The sequence below is a fragment of the Balaenoptera physalus genome (genome assembly GCF_965194825.1).
Source record: "Balaenoptera physalus genome assembly, chromosome: 15".
NCBI classification, from domain to species: Eukaryota; Metazoa; Chordata; class Mammalia; order Artiodactyla; family Balaenopteridae; genus Balaenoptera; species Balaenoptera physalus.
The window spans coordinates 17,370,415-17,386,663 of NC_138894.1; the positions used below are offsets into that span (position 1 = coordinate 17,370,415).

The 16,249-nt window shown below is 37.9% G+C and overlaps 1 protein-coding gene across 1 annotated transcript in view; it reads right to left on the bottom strand.

Annotated features, from left to right (window-relative positions):
* The window catches only part of KCMF1 (potassium channel modulatory factor 1), a gene marked incomplete at its 5' end in the record, with an annotated part of 74,406 nt that overhangs the window by 12,901 nt on the left and 45,256 nt on the right, over window positions 1-16,249 (bottom strand). Inside the window, 1 exon segment of the mRNA XM_082426214.1 lies at window positions 12,345-12,484. Coding sequence (XP_082282340.1) covers window positions 12,345-12,484 — 140 coding nt within the window.

Consider the following 16,249-nt stretch of genomic DNA (forward strand, 5'->3'; position numbering starts at 1 on the left):
GTGGTTTCTGAAACAGCAGTTTCAACAGAAGTGGTGAAATAGGAGGCAGGAGAGGGAAGGACAGGAAGAATGCACAGCTTTCAGGGGAAAGCCCCTTACTCTTCCAGAAATCCAACTGGACAGATGATGGCCTAAGAGTGGTAGCCAAGCCTTGAAGTATGAAGAACTTCAACCTTAAAGAACAGAACCAAGAAGAAAGGTCTGATGCCAAGGAGCACAACCAAAGGAAGCCGCAGGGCCTGGACAACGAAAGGCTTCAGCTTGCGCCCCTCCTGGGACAGGAGAACTGAGGGCAGGATCCATCTTGCCAATACCTGTGTCCTGTGCCTGAATTCTTTCACCTGGAGCAAAACTGGGCATCTGGTTGACCTTACTGCCAGCTCACAGCAGAGTGGGAGAGGAGAGCGGCACTGGAGATGAGGCGGCAGGGAAAAGGCGAGACCTGGAAGGACAACACTGGGATACGGAGGGGAAAACAAACCACTCTGATTCCTAGAGCCTAAGCAAACACAAATCCCTATCTCGAATGACTAGAAAGCAGAAGTTCCCAGACTCTGATGTGATCCCAGTTCCTCTTCATGTGCAAACAGTCAGCTGTCCTGATTATCTGCCTCAGGACTCTGAGAAATATCCTCAAGAAAACCTAAAGTTGCTCAGGAAAAATAACATTTAAGCAAGACAGTGTGCAAAAGAGTTAGGGAGGTCACGATGGGATATACTTGTGAGGCAAATGAGAGGAAGAATTAGATAGCTATGCCTGTGTTTCTTCAGGAGATGCCAGAAACGTGTTTTTTTTTTCTTTTTTTGGTGCCAGAGAGAAAAGCAATTGGATCTGTTTACAAGTTTACAGATTATCAACTCTCTCCTTACCAGGAATTTGGGTTTTACTGTCTGTACCACTCCTGTGCTGTGACACTGTGGGGTAGAGTCTGATATACTTATTTTACTTTTCACATGTTTCTGTCTTGTCTAGCTAGATTGTAAACTCTTTGAGAAATGCAGGACAGTGTGATTTCTTTCTTGTATGGGAACTGTGACCAGATTTGCTAAAAGCAAAAAGACCGACAATGTTTGGAGAAGCAGAAACAACCTCCAGTTGCATGTATGAGATTTTTATCCAAAGAGAAAATAACCACCAAAAGGAAAAGGCATTTTCCTTCTAAGATATTTCCTTTTGGATTGGCCTTTGGATAAAATCTATTTATAACTTGAACTGCACAAAGACAGCTACAGAAGTTGCAGTACTGTGAGGAGGCATGTCAATGAACTTAGATGAGGCAAGTCTCCTTGAGAACATGCATTCCTGGAAGGAAGACAGAATGGGAAAGTACAGATACCAAACATACTAAGAATGTCCTAATAAGACTGATAATCTCCTACAAACTAGAAAAGCACCTTTGAGTTAGGGATGTAAAATAGAAGGAAAATCAAGATCCTTCAATATTGTGTATTAATTTCAGTTCTGTAACTCAAAATCTTTTATATTTCACTGTAGGGATAAGGCAGGATGAAGGTATTCAGACTGCTTCACTTAGAGAGAAATAACACAAAAGCAAACACACTTCTCTAGTAACTAGGGATAAAGAGTTACCAAGGATAAGGAATTACTGGGGTAGGAGGAGCACCTAGTTTGGCAGCTGGCACAGAAAACTCAAGAGGCTAGATGAGAACCAAGTGGAAGATGCTGTGACACTTGGGGCCACATGAAGCTAATTCAGATGAAGACCTGGAAGGGAAATCTAAGTGCTGATGGAACTGGAGGCCCGGTCACCTTACAAGTTTTTACATTTTATACTTAGCAAGCTAACTCATGTTTTAGGATAAAAACTTTGGTAAATCAAGGTTGTACTTTCTGAGAGATAACGGAGGGAACAAGAGGAAGGGAGAAAAAGAAGAGCAAAGTGGGGCAGGAGAAACAGAGAAGAGGTGGGAATAGAGACAGACGCCATCCTGCACCCAGGAGCACAAATGCAGCTTAGCTCTGAGTGTGTCTTTACTTCCACGAGATGATACCTAATACCTTTTACAGGACAGGCAAATTCCACACAAAGGATAAGCTATTAACCCTAAAATTATGAACCTGTCAACATTAATATTTATCATACTTCTACTGCCACATGATATAGAAATATCTATCACCTGAACAAGAAAATTCCATTAATTTTAAGCTAACACATTAGCTTAAAATTATGACAACACAACACTGTAAATCAACTATATTTCAATAAAATAAAAAATTTTAAAAATTACAACAATTTGTCAACGTTAAGGCTTACTGAATTGGCTTAAGTCAGTGCTTCCTAAACGTGCTAAGGATATAATTCATCTGGAGCACTTGTTAAAAATATAGTTTCCTACAAATGTATGGACACCAAGGAGGGAAAGCGGGGGCGGTGGTGGTGGTGGTGGTGGGATGAACTGGGAGATTGGGATTGACATGTATACACTAATATGTATAAAACGGATAACTAATAAGAACCTGCTGTATAAAAAAATAAAAGATAAAAAATATATATATAAAAAAATAGTTTCCTAGACTCCTGCCTAGAAAGTGATTCTAGGTTTGAGACTCTGTATTTTGACAAGGTTCCCAGTTACTTTATAATTAGAAAATTTGGTAAAAATTGCTTGAATATACAAAGGTACTGAAAAATAATACCCTGTTGTATGAAACACCAAATGTTGTCATTAGCTACCCCTCCCCCACATGCTTATTCACAAATGTCCTTGCTATTCTCAGTCTTAGCAATCTTTGCTATTGCTTGAGTCTTCCCCTTCTGCGTCATCCTGCCACTGAGCGTCACCATCAGTCCTGCTTTTTACCTGCAGCACCTCTGGAAGCCGTTCCCCATGTACTGAGGTGAGACCCCATGCCAAAAACATAATGGAGTTTCCATTTTTCCACATGTTCCCAGTGCATGATGGCCAGTGAGCCATCTAAAAGCAAGCGCCCCATACAATTATCAACCAGTCTAAAGCAAGTTCGGATTTCCCCCAGCTTCTTTCTTGAACCTGAAAACCCTCACCAGGTGGCATTCTGTCTGGCTACTGTACAGTGCTTTAAAACAAGAGAGGAGGATTTAAGTTCCTATGATGTGGTGAGTTCTTTTCCTCTCTCTCTCTCCCTCCTTTTTTTGGATAGGCTTCATAATACACTTCTTGCCCATTTTGTTCACTGCTACAGAAAAACGCATTTAAAAAGCTGCCTATCTGATCCAGCACATAACCTGGCCTTCACTGACGCTAGACTGCAGCATTATGGAGAGACTGGTCTTTCACCAAGTTCATTCAGCAGCTGCTGGGGAGCTAGGGAGGTTCTTCACCATGAGGATGATCCACTTCGAGGCAACATCTTCTTAGACCACTTGAAACTGCCCTTGAACTCAGATTCTGGGACACCATGCTTCTTCTCAACAGCAAACACCTTAAGTGAAGTAACTGCCTTGGCAATCGGCATTTCTTGACTAGGTTTCTGGATCACAAGCTTGATAAACTCATTTATTTCTTTGATCTAATTTTATACCCATGAGAAACATTTTCCTTTTGAGAATACATGTTCAAAAGCTGTGATTTCCTTACATCATCTTCTATTGTTACTTTCTGGTGATACCAAATGTCTGAGGCATCATTTCTCTGATGATCATGGTCTTATAACAGGCAGCAAAAGCTTCTTTGTAATTTCTACCCTTTTTTGATCCATGTTCATCCACATAATCATTATGATTAAGTTCATCTTGTTTCAAAAGAACCACAGAATCACTCAAACCCTACCATCCTTCCCTTCCCAAATGAGAGCCTAGGTGTCACGACGATGGAGAAAATGTCACTCCTCTGTACAGGGGCAAACACTTCTCTTTACTGTCCACCAAACCAAGTGGACAAATATTCTGGTTTTACAGGTTCTCTACTATCTGGCCTCATTTGGCTGATTCAGTTTTATTTCCCACTACTTCACACAACAATCAATGCCTTACCATCCTCTCCACCTCCTGTGTTCTTTCTAACACTGCATCTTGGTTCATGTCTCTTCCCTTGAGTAATACCATTCCTTCCATTCTGTCCACTTTTTGAAGTAACACCCATCTTTTCAAGGCCTACCTCAAGTCACAAAGCCCTGACTCCTTTTTGCATTTTTCTCCAATTGTGTCAGAAGAGCTAGTTTGGTTTTTAGACATGCTATAAAGTCTGTGTGGGTAGAGGCCATGTTTTAAATTTATTATGCTGACAGCCATCGTGCTTTACTCCAAGAATCTGATGACTTCGGAAAGCACTACTTCACACTTCACATATTAGATGTAACGCTCTTGGTTAATAGTTGGAGAGACACATTGAGAAGTTAGGAATACATGAAGTCTTGAGAAAGACCAGCAAATGTTTCCCTAAGCTGACCTTAATAACTGACCCAGGCATGACCCAGAACAGCCTTTCTTCTGACATCATCCGTCTGAGGGCAAAGTAAATGTTGTGCCCCACCCTGACCCATTTCCTCCATCGCAGCTAACAACTCAGTTAATTTCCGCTCAGGCACCCACACTTTCTCTCTCACACTAGCCCTTCTGCAGCCCCCATCCTCCTCTGTTTCGCTGCTTTTTGTCCGGTCATTACTTCAAAACTCCTTCCCCCTTTTCCATTCCTCATTCCTTTATTACAGCTGTGAGTCAAGTTATGAAGTTAATCATGGTTGAAAAGATTAAAAGTAACAGCCTTGTATCTGAGGAGTTATAAGTTCTGAAGCAAAATTAAAATGCAGTGAAGAACCTGCCCACTGCCATAGCTCTACTGTCTTCAGAAAAGCTCTGCTTATTTCTTCACCCTTATGTGAATGTGCTGTTTTTCCCCAATAATAACACAAGAAAGAACATAATTTCAAGACAAATAATTTTCCTGTGTTGTTTAATACTATACTAATTTTCTAGTATAAGGTTACCTAGGTTTTCCCAAGCTAGCTTTGAGATCAAAGTTCACTACATGATGTGTTCTGCCAACCTATGTGCTTACTGTGCTCTGAGTTCCAAACCAGGTGTCCAAAGGACATTTACAAAAATAGCCTCTTTTTAAAGTTGGGGTCTTCCTTTTTAACGATATTTATGTAGACTATGTAGTAAATTCAAATAAAAACATTTAAGTAAAGCCTTGTGAGTGTCGTTTAAGATAAGGGCAACTTCTGGAAGTGCGATAAGCATACCTTCTCTTGTGCGGCTCTTTACAACTGTGTCCTAATTTCTGTAAGTTAAAGGACTTATGCTGTGAAGTCCAGGTAAGCTGGTAAAGTTAAAGTTCTGACTGGTTAAATTTGCCATACTGTATAATTTTGTTACTATGGATTAACTAATTCATTAAGTATTTACTGAGTAAATACTTAGGTACAATTCATGTCTGGGGCACAATTTGTGTCTCTCCTTTTGAGGAACTCTTAAATTCAGCTCTAGAAATACCATGGGCTTGTTCTGTAAGGCAGATTTTCTGATCACCTGCAATTCAATGGGGGTGTTTTTAACAAAGTTTCTTTTACTGAAAAGTGGTGACCCAAAGGAGCTATTATAATTTAAAGCCATGACATACAAAACCCCTCACATGCATTATATTTTAATCCTCACACTAAAAAGAGAGTTGACATTCTACTGAATTAACAACTGCTAAGGCTAACTGATAACTCCAGGTTTTTGGATCTCTCGCGTAATTAAAAGTAGTTTATCTTATAAAATCTGCAGATATAATGAAAATAAGACAAGAGTGAAGTTTTGCTTTGAGGACATACAAAAAGCACTAGTGGAAAATCTATGCTACATGGTCAACAAACTCATTTTGGGCCTTCTCTAGAACCATCTAAATTGTAGCTACATGCACCTTAGCCATCCGTTTTGTCAATACAGATATAGGTTCTTTCAAGACCCGAGTGATCACAACGTTCAACTCGATTATAATCTAATTTTCTGCTGTTGCAGTGGAACACTCAAATTAACTTATAATTAAGTATAAGCCACTTCATATTGAATTTATTTTTCTCCTCAGTTCCATTCTCCCCATTTTAATGCTTAGGTTGGAACTGTCACCTGCTTCCAAAGAGCAGCATTTAGAATGTTAGGGAGTTTTTGTTAAATACAAAAATTTCAGTTTTCCTTACATTTTTATATATGATTTAAAAGTACTAAATAATTAAAGTTTTGGTTTTAAACATGTTTCTTGGACATAGATTTAAATTACATGTGTATACTGATGTCCTGGGAATTCATAACACTTGAAAAAACATAATTTAGCCACAATGAAAAATAACTCCAAAGGGGTCAGGGCGCTCGCATTTCTTTATCCTGTTCACAGTTCACTCTGAATATGAGCACTCACATCCATGAGTACTTAGAAGAAAAACCCCAATGTGAGCTTTACTGTTTCCACCTATCCTGGGGTAAGCTATATATTTCCCCGGTAGACCTAGAGAAAGACAAGGAAACGGGCACCTCTTGTTGCACAGTGCGTCAGTAAGCACCTGCGAGCTGCAGGGGGACAAGCACAGGGAGGCAGAGCTCAAAGCCAGCAACAGTTTTAGTGAAAAGTCAGAAATGACTCTACGTAAGTTAGTGGGTTTATGTTGTTTATAATGAGTTTAGTGTCTGGCAATGACAGAAGCTTTGTAAGCTCCTCTTCTCAAGAGCATTACAAGTTTGTCAAGTGAGGCTGAGTTTGGTAGGATTTCCTAGAAGAAAATAACCTCAGCTATGAAGACCGAGACTGGCGTCTTCAAATAATTTTCTTAACCAGTTTTTCTTTTTTTAACCTGAGGGGCACGATGGGGAAAAAAGGGGTACCAGGAGAAGAGACAAGGCTGAAAAGTGTTTAAAGGACTTCTGAGCTACCTTATAATTTTCCAGTAGTTGCCAGAGAGGTCCCATCTTTAATTTATACCCCCCTCCCTACAAATCTTTCTGCAAGCCCTGCAAGAAGAGGCCCCACTTCTATGCATTGACTTGAAATTAGCTGTCCAGATACTGAACTAGACAAGCCAGTATTTCACAGGACAAAGAAGACACCAAACCAGTGGCCAAATGAAAAAAGAACTCAAAATGAATGTCTCTACACCTGCTGCTCTCTTACCCAGCGCTCCTCTTCATATTGGGTGTTCTTCCCATTCTGAAAACTGCCTACTCACCTTTCCCTACAGGAGTTCACTTCAACACAGAGGGAAGCACAGAGCAATGAAAACCCTACCCAGGATAACAATATACTCTGAAATACCAGGCACGACACCTTCTTGGAAAAGCTTTTACTACCTCATTTTCATAATATTTTAAATGATTCCCCTCCTGGTTTTCATATCACCTTAAGGAACTGATCTCTTATAGAAATATCTTTTAAAATATCATGACACACACATAAATTGAATTATCCTAGAACAATCTGGAATCCCCAACGTGTCTCCTATCATTTCCTTCTGTGCTATCAACTCAAAAATCTACTGGGAAACCAATGGCCGTATCACCCTTAAAATCAAAAGTATTACTATCTGATTTTAAACAATATGCTCAAAATAACTATTATTAAAAATGTGCAAAGATAGCCAAATACTAAAGATAGTAAAAAAGTGATTTATAAAAAAGAAAGTGTTCTGAGTCAAAAGTAATGAAAAGCACAAATGGTAAAAGTACCAAATCCTGGTCTGCTATAATCTCTCTAGCTAAATGCAGTTGAGCAGTAGCTATATGGTTGCCTGTAGCAACGGTAGTTTTATGTATTCCTCCACTATTATTAAATAAAATACCATTGTTAGTTCACAGAAAAGCAGACAGCATCCAACTGCATTCTTTGAAGAAGAAGAATGCAAGTAGTAACAGTCAATCCAAGCCTATTTTTTAAAAAAAATGTGTATTTGGCTTTTAAATGCTTACTTTTCTTGATTACCTGATTATAAGAGTAAATAGGTAATTATAATATTTAAGAAAATGTACAAGATTAGATTAGAAGATTTGTAAAAATTGTGATTCACTCCACTACTATTGTTCCTGATAAGGAAATACCTGTGTTGGGAAGTTAGCTCTATATATCTACATATTAAAATGGTCTTTCAATGAAATACAGATACTGTTTTGATGGTCAAAATTTAAAAGTCCTATACACAATTTAAAAATATGTAACCTTTCATAGCCCTCATGTATAAACCATATCTGTCACATTATTTTGGTTTGCAGTATATTTGATCTTATATTTTCCTGCTTGTTTAATTTAGGTATCAAATGCATCTGTTTATACACAAAATGCCACAATGATGATAATTTCTATTCTGTGTTCTATAGCTCCTTTTAATTGACACTCAAACAACTGTCTAAATATTAAATAATCAGCTAAAACAGATTATTCTGACTCATTAAAAAAAAATGTAAAAGTCCTTTTATGTCACCATGTTTCTCCATAAGAATAAAATCGTATAAAGTCAGATTGTGAAAAATTTCTAAAATCATTCTTTCTTCTTGGTTTTTACTTCTTATCAAATCAGTATAAATAGAACACAATACAACCATGCTATTTCAAAATTAAACTCAATTTGTTACAAACACATCTAGGTCTTCATTAAAAAGGGAGGGATGGGGATATATGTTTATGTATGGCTGATTCACTTTGCTGTACAGTAGAAACTAACACAACACTGTAAAGCAACTACACTCCAATAAAAATTAATTAAAAAAAAGAAAAAAGGTAAAAAAAATTAAAAAAACAAAAAAGAAATGAGAAAGAGTCAGATAGTGTAGACATCGACAATATAATAAGATGATATTATGAATAACCTTGTGCCAAGTTCAGAAATTTATACAGATGTATCCTTAGGAAAATAAAAATTAACAAACTAACACAATTAAAAAAAAAAAAGGGAGGGACTGTATCACTTACATGTATGAAAACCTAAAAGCTGGAGATTGCCCTAACCTCCCCTTTTTGGAGAGTAAAGAAACCAAAGAGTAAACCAAATAAAAAATAGAAAGCAAAAAGCTTCCAGCAGGGAATGCTAGAGAACTGATGCAATTATGAACGGAATAATATACTACAACACAGATTTCTAGAACTGAGAAGAAAATGTTGGTGAACAAAAGTGCTTTTACTCTTTAAAGCATAATGTTCTTAATATAAATTGCAAGAGATTTATTAAACAAGGAACTGAAAGATTAATTACATATCATTAATTAGAGGCAAAGTTACATTTCATTTAAAAACAACAAAAATCCCTGAAGGCTTTCTAATTAGCTGCAGTGCAAGTCAGCTCAAATGTAAGATTTAAGAAAAATTTCAGGAGTCATGCTTAATGCTTTTATGTTCAAAGCTTTCCCACCGTGTTTCTTCCACATTCCTACCACTTCCTCAACAAATCCTTCATGTTTGCAATCCCATTTGACCTCTAGCGCTCACTTCTACCACCAGGTTGATGGATTTTGATAATTACATACTGTGCTACTTCCCCTCTTAATTCTTCCCGCAACCAAAAACTAGTTAGTTGTCCCCATCTACCAGATTTCGTAACTATGAGGGTTTTTAAGAACTTGCGCGTAACTTCAAAATCACACTGCTTATCAGATTTGGTGTTTATAAAAAGATCCCTGAGACTATACCCAATCTGCTTGTAAAGTTTTTAATCATCTTCACTATGTATTCTACGTCAGATGTTGTTTTTAATAATATCTAGTTTTGAAGGATCCTCCATATCCTCAAAATCAAAAGCCTCTTGAGCAATCTTAAATTAATCTTAAGAAAGGAGGCAAATCTTAGGTTGGGGCCTTAGAATCCCAAGTTGAAAAAGGAGACAAAAATATAGACAAAGACTACAAAGTTATTTTAAAAATTAACCTTCCGTACACTTTCCTACTAGCTATGTCAGGTATCGGTAAGTGCTTACTAGTGGTGACAGTAATACCTGCAGGGATATATCCTCTCGCTCCTAAATGTTCCAAAGGGATGCTGGTTAGAGGAGTGAGACCCTTAAGTCCTAGAGGAAGGTACAAGCTGGTGGTACAGAGGAGATATGCAGGAAATGCAGGGGCAAAGAAGGATAGCAAATTGAGCATTTAGAAAGAAAAATATAAACAGGAATAGAAACAGAGATACAGTTATTATGTGAATCTAATTCCCTACCTTCCAAAATGACATGAGTCACTCCTGAACTCCAGAATTCAAAAATGTTTTAATTACCATGACTTGGCAAAACACAGGGGGGAGGGTGTAGAGAGGGCACACATAATAATATCACGTGGACATTTACGTATAACTGTAACACATCAGAGCTGATAATGTGTTTCACATATATACCTAGAGGCATTCAAAATACTTAACACCTGGCAAGGCATAGGCAGCAATCACTGAGCATGGACACTGGTCAGTATTGCACACGTGGTACACCCGCTGATGTCAGCCCCGCATCTAGGACACGACCTACATGATTAAGAATCAAGCACCTCAGTAGCAAAGATTCTTGCCTGCTTGCTGTTTTTCACTTTGAAATGTCTGGGTGTGCTATGAGTGGGAAGCGAGGTAGATGCAGTGCTCGTGGAGACTAAGAGCCCACGAGGAGGGAGAAATCCTTAAAATATTCCACAAATACTAATATGAAAAAATGGTATGGCTGCTGCCTTGAGCTATGTTCCAAAAGTTGGGGAACTAAACGAAGGCATATAACTGAACACAACTTATGAGAGACAGACCATAAAACTATTTGTAGATGGTATTTAATTTTCAAACTGTGTATCAGGTACAAAGGAGTATAAATAAATTGTATTTACTTTCTGGAAAAAAATAAAGGCAAGGCTGCTGGTAGTTGACTCTCATTTTTAAAAATGAATAATTAGCTTTTCATTCATGGAGGGGACTTGAATTTCCACTGGATTCCCCAATTTTAGATGTGGAAAACCGACACATTGTCCTGTCCCAATGGGGTGATGGAACTACTACACTAGGGCCTACTGGCTAATATAATACTGATTTTAAGAATGCCAGGTTTACAACAGGGAAACCCCTCCTTATTATATCTAGGTAAATAAATTCTCAAACTTAACAGAATTTAAATCAAAGAGAAATTATTCCAACTTTCCCACAACAACCAGGACAGAGATGCAATCAAGTCAGCATTCTTCACACTGTTATCTGGGACTGTTCCCAAAGGAAGCAAAATCACCTTTGTAGAATAAAAAGAACAAATTAAGAACCCAAGTAAAATGTGACAATAGTGTTCTGAGGTTCCCCAAGGTGCAAGATGAGAGCATTTTTGAGTTGTTAGATGGTAAAATTTGATTTGAGAACTACATAATGTAAATTTACCAACTGTTTGAACTATAAATCTTATAACAACTTTAACATCAACTAGCAGTGTAAGTGGAGATAACAGTGAACCTGTACTCTCACAGCTGTAACAGCAGGGCTGTAGTGGAGACAGAATAGGACAGTGGTTAAGTAGGGACTCTACAACCCAGAGGGACTCTGGCTGAGTTCAAACACCTGACTCTGCCCCTTACTAGCTGAGCGTCCTTGGATACACTATTACTTTACTTCTCCTGAGTTTCAGTTAATTTGTTTTGAGTACATTCAGGGGCTTATGAGTTGAAGCAATGTGCAAATGCTTGTGCCCAAACTCTCCGAGTTCTACACCCACAGTTCCAGCTCTCATGGTTCACTTTATCTACTGTTACCAATGGTAAACGGGGGGAAGGGGACTCTTTGGGGTGCACTCATCATTTCTTGAAGTTGGATATATGCTGACTCAGGTGTCAAGTAAAATATCCAAAAAGCTTTCAAGCCAAGATTTTCTTTGTGTATTATTCTGGGTCCCTGGCCACTGGCAAAGATCAGGGGAGGAGGAACTTCTAGGGACCTCAAAGCTCTGACCTATGAAGCAAGAGATATGATCTGATGAAAACCCAGGAAGGTCAGTAATATGCTACAATGAGATGTGACAATGGATTTCTACTTAGTATATGACCAGAGATTTTAAAATTTCCTTGTGAAGGTTTCCTTATAAAAGAGAAATCAATCAGGCAGCTAGAATACTATGAAAAGAGATGTGTTGCAGGTCGGGGTGCTTTAAACCTTTTCACCACGTGTTTACTGAAGGCTCCTGAATTTGTATAAGATTCCACGTTGTGCTTTTAGCAACACGGCAAGAAAGGCTAGTGTGGACAAATAGGGGGCATCATCTCGTACACGTGCAGCCTCCCTCCTAGGATGTGTAAAATTTGCTGTTTAAAGGTAATTTAACAGTTACCACACAAACAGTATCAGTACACTTAGCAGGAGGTAGATGATAGTGACATGGCTTTATTTATGTTAGAAATAATATACTTTACCATATCATTTAGACACAGGCTGGCTTCACTTACCACTTCTGTTGATGTTTCTGCATGTTCAGAAGTAACATGTTCTTGAAGAGATGTCTCCGTATAGCCCATTTTTCCACAATAGGGACAAGTAAAAGACTGTGGCTGCTCTACAGAGAAGGCTTCCCCACCATAGTACAGATCTGAAAAACAGAGTGGAACTGCATTGAGAAATAATTATTACTCGTTTTAAAAAAATATATAAAAATGTAATCATGTGGTACGATAATGTAAAAAAAAAAAAAAAAAGGGTGCCTAAAATCTCCACCAACAGCCTCACTTTGTCAAGGAGTGCTTAGGTACCTCTCTGTTTACCTCTGTAACATCCTTATTCTCCCAAGGACTCTATGTCACTCTTCCCAAATTCCTTCTCTACTTGCTGCTACAGCCTTAAGAGAAAAGCAAGCAAACAGCTTTATATCCCTTCATTTAATTTTGAAACATCTCTAATTTCACATCTGGTTCTAATTTTATTGTAATTTATTTTTTTCTTTATCTCTGTATATACTGTGGCAACACCAAAGTCAATACAAAGAATCAGCAGGATATATCATAAACGAGAACACAAGTGCTCAGAGGGAAAGGACAGATGACAATGATCAATATGCCAACTCCTAGATGCAGCTATTTATCTACAGAACATACCATTCATATAGCAGGAAGGACCCTAAGCATTCAGTTCTTATAAATGCTAACTTGAATGGGGAACTACCACAACATACTCTGCCCAACTTGGTTACTGAAGAACTGACCAATTAGTGAGAGTCCGTGGGAATAATTTGTTTGCCTGATTAACACATGTCAAGGAATAAGTCTATTTTTCTCCATTAGTAGCACAAAAGGAAATGCAATTTAAAGTACACTTAGTTTGTTACGTCACTTCATTACAAAGATCTCATTATTTAACATGAAACAAATACCTACTTTAAGAAGATATGATCGTTTTTGTGAGAAGAGAAAATGAAAGAAAGTGTTTACTACATGATAGATTCGTGCACATTCATTTTTAGGGAAATTAGGACTATCTTAAAAATATTTACCCATTACATATATATTGACCATTTATTATATGCATAAGACTTGCCAAGTGAATTTGGGGTAGGTGGAGATAAACATAAAAAAAAAAAGAAGAGAACTTTCTTACCTGATAAAGGGCATCTACAAAAAACCCAGAGCTAACATCATACTTACTGGTGGAAGACCGGATGCCTCCCCTCTAAGACCAGGAACAAGACAAGAATGTCCACTCTTGCCATTTCTATTCAATATTTTACTGGAGGATCTAACCAGAGTAATTAGGCAAGAAAATGAAACGAAAGGCATCGAGATGGAAAGGAAGAAGTAAAACTATCTCTATTAGCAGATGACATGACCCTGTATATCAGCAATCCCCAACTTTTTTGGCACCAGGGACTGGTTTCCATGGATGGGGGCGGGGGGGGGATGGCTTTGGGATGATTCAAGCACATTACATTTATTATGCACTTTATTTCTATTATTATTACATTGTAATATATAATGAAATAATTATACAACTCATCATAATGCAGAATCAGTGGGAGCCCTGAGCTTGTTTCACTTGCCACTCACTGATAGGGTTTTGATGTGAGTCTGCAAGCAACTGATTTATTATGGTCTCTGTGCAGTCAGACCTCTCTGCTAATGATAATTGGTATTTGTAGCCACTCCCCAGCGCTAGCATCACTGCCTCAGCTCCACCTCAGATCACCAGGCATTAGATTCTCATAAGGAGAGCGCCACCTAGATCCCTCGCATGCGCAGTTCACAGTAGGGTTCCCGCTCCTATGAGAACCTAATGCCGCCGCTGATCTGACAGGTAGTAATGTGAGCAATGGGGAGCGGCTGTAAATACAGATGAAGCTTCGCTTGCTCGCCCGCCGCTCACCTCCTGCTGTGAGGCCCGGTTCCAGTAGCTGTGGGGACCCCTGCTGTATATAGAAAATCCTAACGAATCCACTAAAAAACTATCAGAACTCATAAGCAAGTTCAGCAGCATTACAGGATACAAGATCTATATACAAAAACCTATTGTTTTTCTGTAATTTGCAATGGACAATCCAAAATAAAAATTAAAAAAAATTCCATTTACAAGAGCAAAAAGAATAAAACATTTAGGAATACATTTAATGAAAGAAGTGTGAAACTTATCCTCTGATAGCTACAAAATTTTGCTGAAAGAAATGAAAGATGACTTAAATAAACAGAAAGATAGCCTAAATAAACAGAAAGACATCCCGCATTCGTGGGTTGGCAGACTTAATAACATTGCTCTCCAAACTGATCTACAGATACAAAATAATTCCTATCAAAATCCCAGTTGGCTCCTTTGCAGAAATTTGACAAGTTGATCCTAAAATTCACATGAAATTCAAGGGATCTAGAATACCCAAAACAACTTTCAAAGAGAACAAAGCTGGAAGATGCACGCTTTCTGATTTCAAAGCTTACTACATAATTGAGACACTGTGGTACTGGTATATAGGCATATAAATCAACGGAACAGACTGAGAGTCCAGAAATTAAAACTGACATTTATGGTCAATTGATTTTTCTTTTTTAACAGCTTTACTGATATATCTTTGACATATAAAAATTGTATATATTTATGGTATAAATGTTTTCATATATGTATACACTGTGAAAAGATCACCACAGTCAAGCTAATTAACATCTCTATTACCTCTACATAGTTACCGTTTTGTGTGTGTGTGTGTGTGTGTGTGTGTGTGTGTGTGCGCTGAGAAGATTTAATTTAAGATCTATCCTCTTTGAAAATTTCCAGTATACAATACAATATCGTTAACTATGGTCACCATGCGATCTCTGGAACTTATTCATCTTGCATAACAAAACTTTGCACCCTTTGACCAGCACACCCCAACTTCCCCTTTCCCTCTGGTCAACTGAGTTGCAACAGTAATGCCAAGACAATTCATTGGGTAGAAAATAGTCTTTTCAACAAATGACGCTGGGACAACTGGATATTCACATGCCAAAGAATAAAGTTGGAACTCTACCTCATTCCACACACAAAAATTAACTCAAAATGGATCAAAGATCTAAATGTAAATACTAAAATTATAAAACCCTTTGACGAAAACATAGTTTTAAGTCTTTATGATCTTGGATTAGGCAATGGTTTCCTAGATATGACACTAAAAGCACAACAAAGGAAAGAAACAGATAAACTAGACACCATCAAAATTAAAACTTATGTGCTTCAAAACATACCATCAAGAAAGTGAAAAGACAACCCACAGAATAGGAGAAAATTTCTGCAAGTCATTTATCTGTAAGGAACTTGTGTACAGAATACACAACGGACTCTTAAAAGTCAATAATAAAGGACACATTACCCAATTAAAAAATGGGCAAAGGATCTGAATAGACATTTCTCCAAAGCAGATCCACAAATGGCTAATCAACACTAGAAAAGATGGTCAACATCACTGGCCATCAGAGAAATGCAAATCAAAACCACGTGCGATACCACCACTTCACACCCACAAGGACGGCTATAATCAGACAGATAATAACAAGTGTTGACTAGTAAGAAATTACAGCATGAAACATTTAAAGCTTTTCTTATGAATTGACAGTGCCTTCTAATCACCTGTAGAAATAATCTGCTTCCTGATAACTAGAGCAAGAAGACTTGTGTATTGTTAGCAAGAACGGTCAGTTTAAACTCTATTCCTTCTTTACTGAGGCATTCTTCCGTTTCATACCTTGCTGGTTGTATTTATTTCTGAATGGCTTTCATAAATAAGCTATCAGAGAAAAAATTACTTAGAATATAAAAGTAAGACTCATGTTATTTTTAATGAATTTGGAGCCTCATGTATGCTACTGGGGACAGTTTTAGAACATTTTGCCTTTACTTCTTC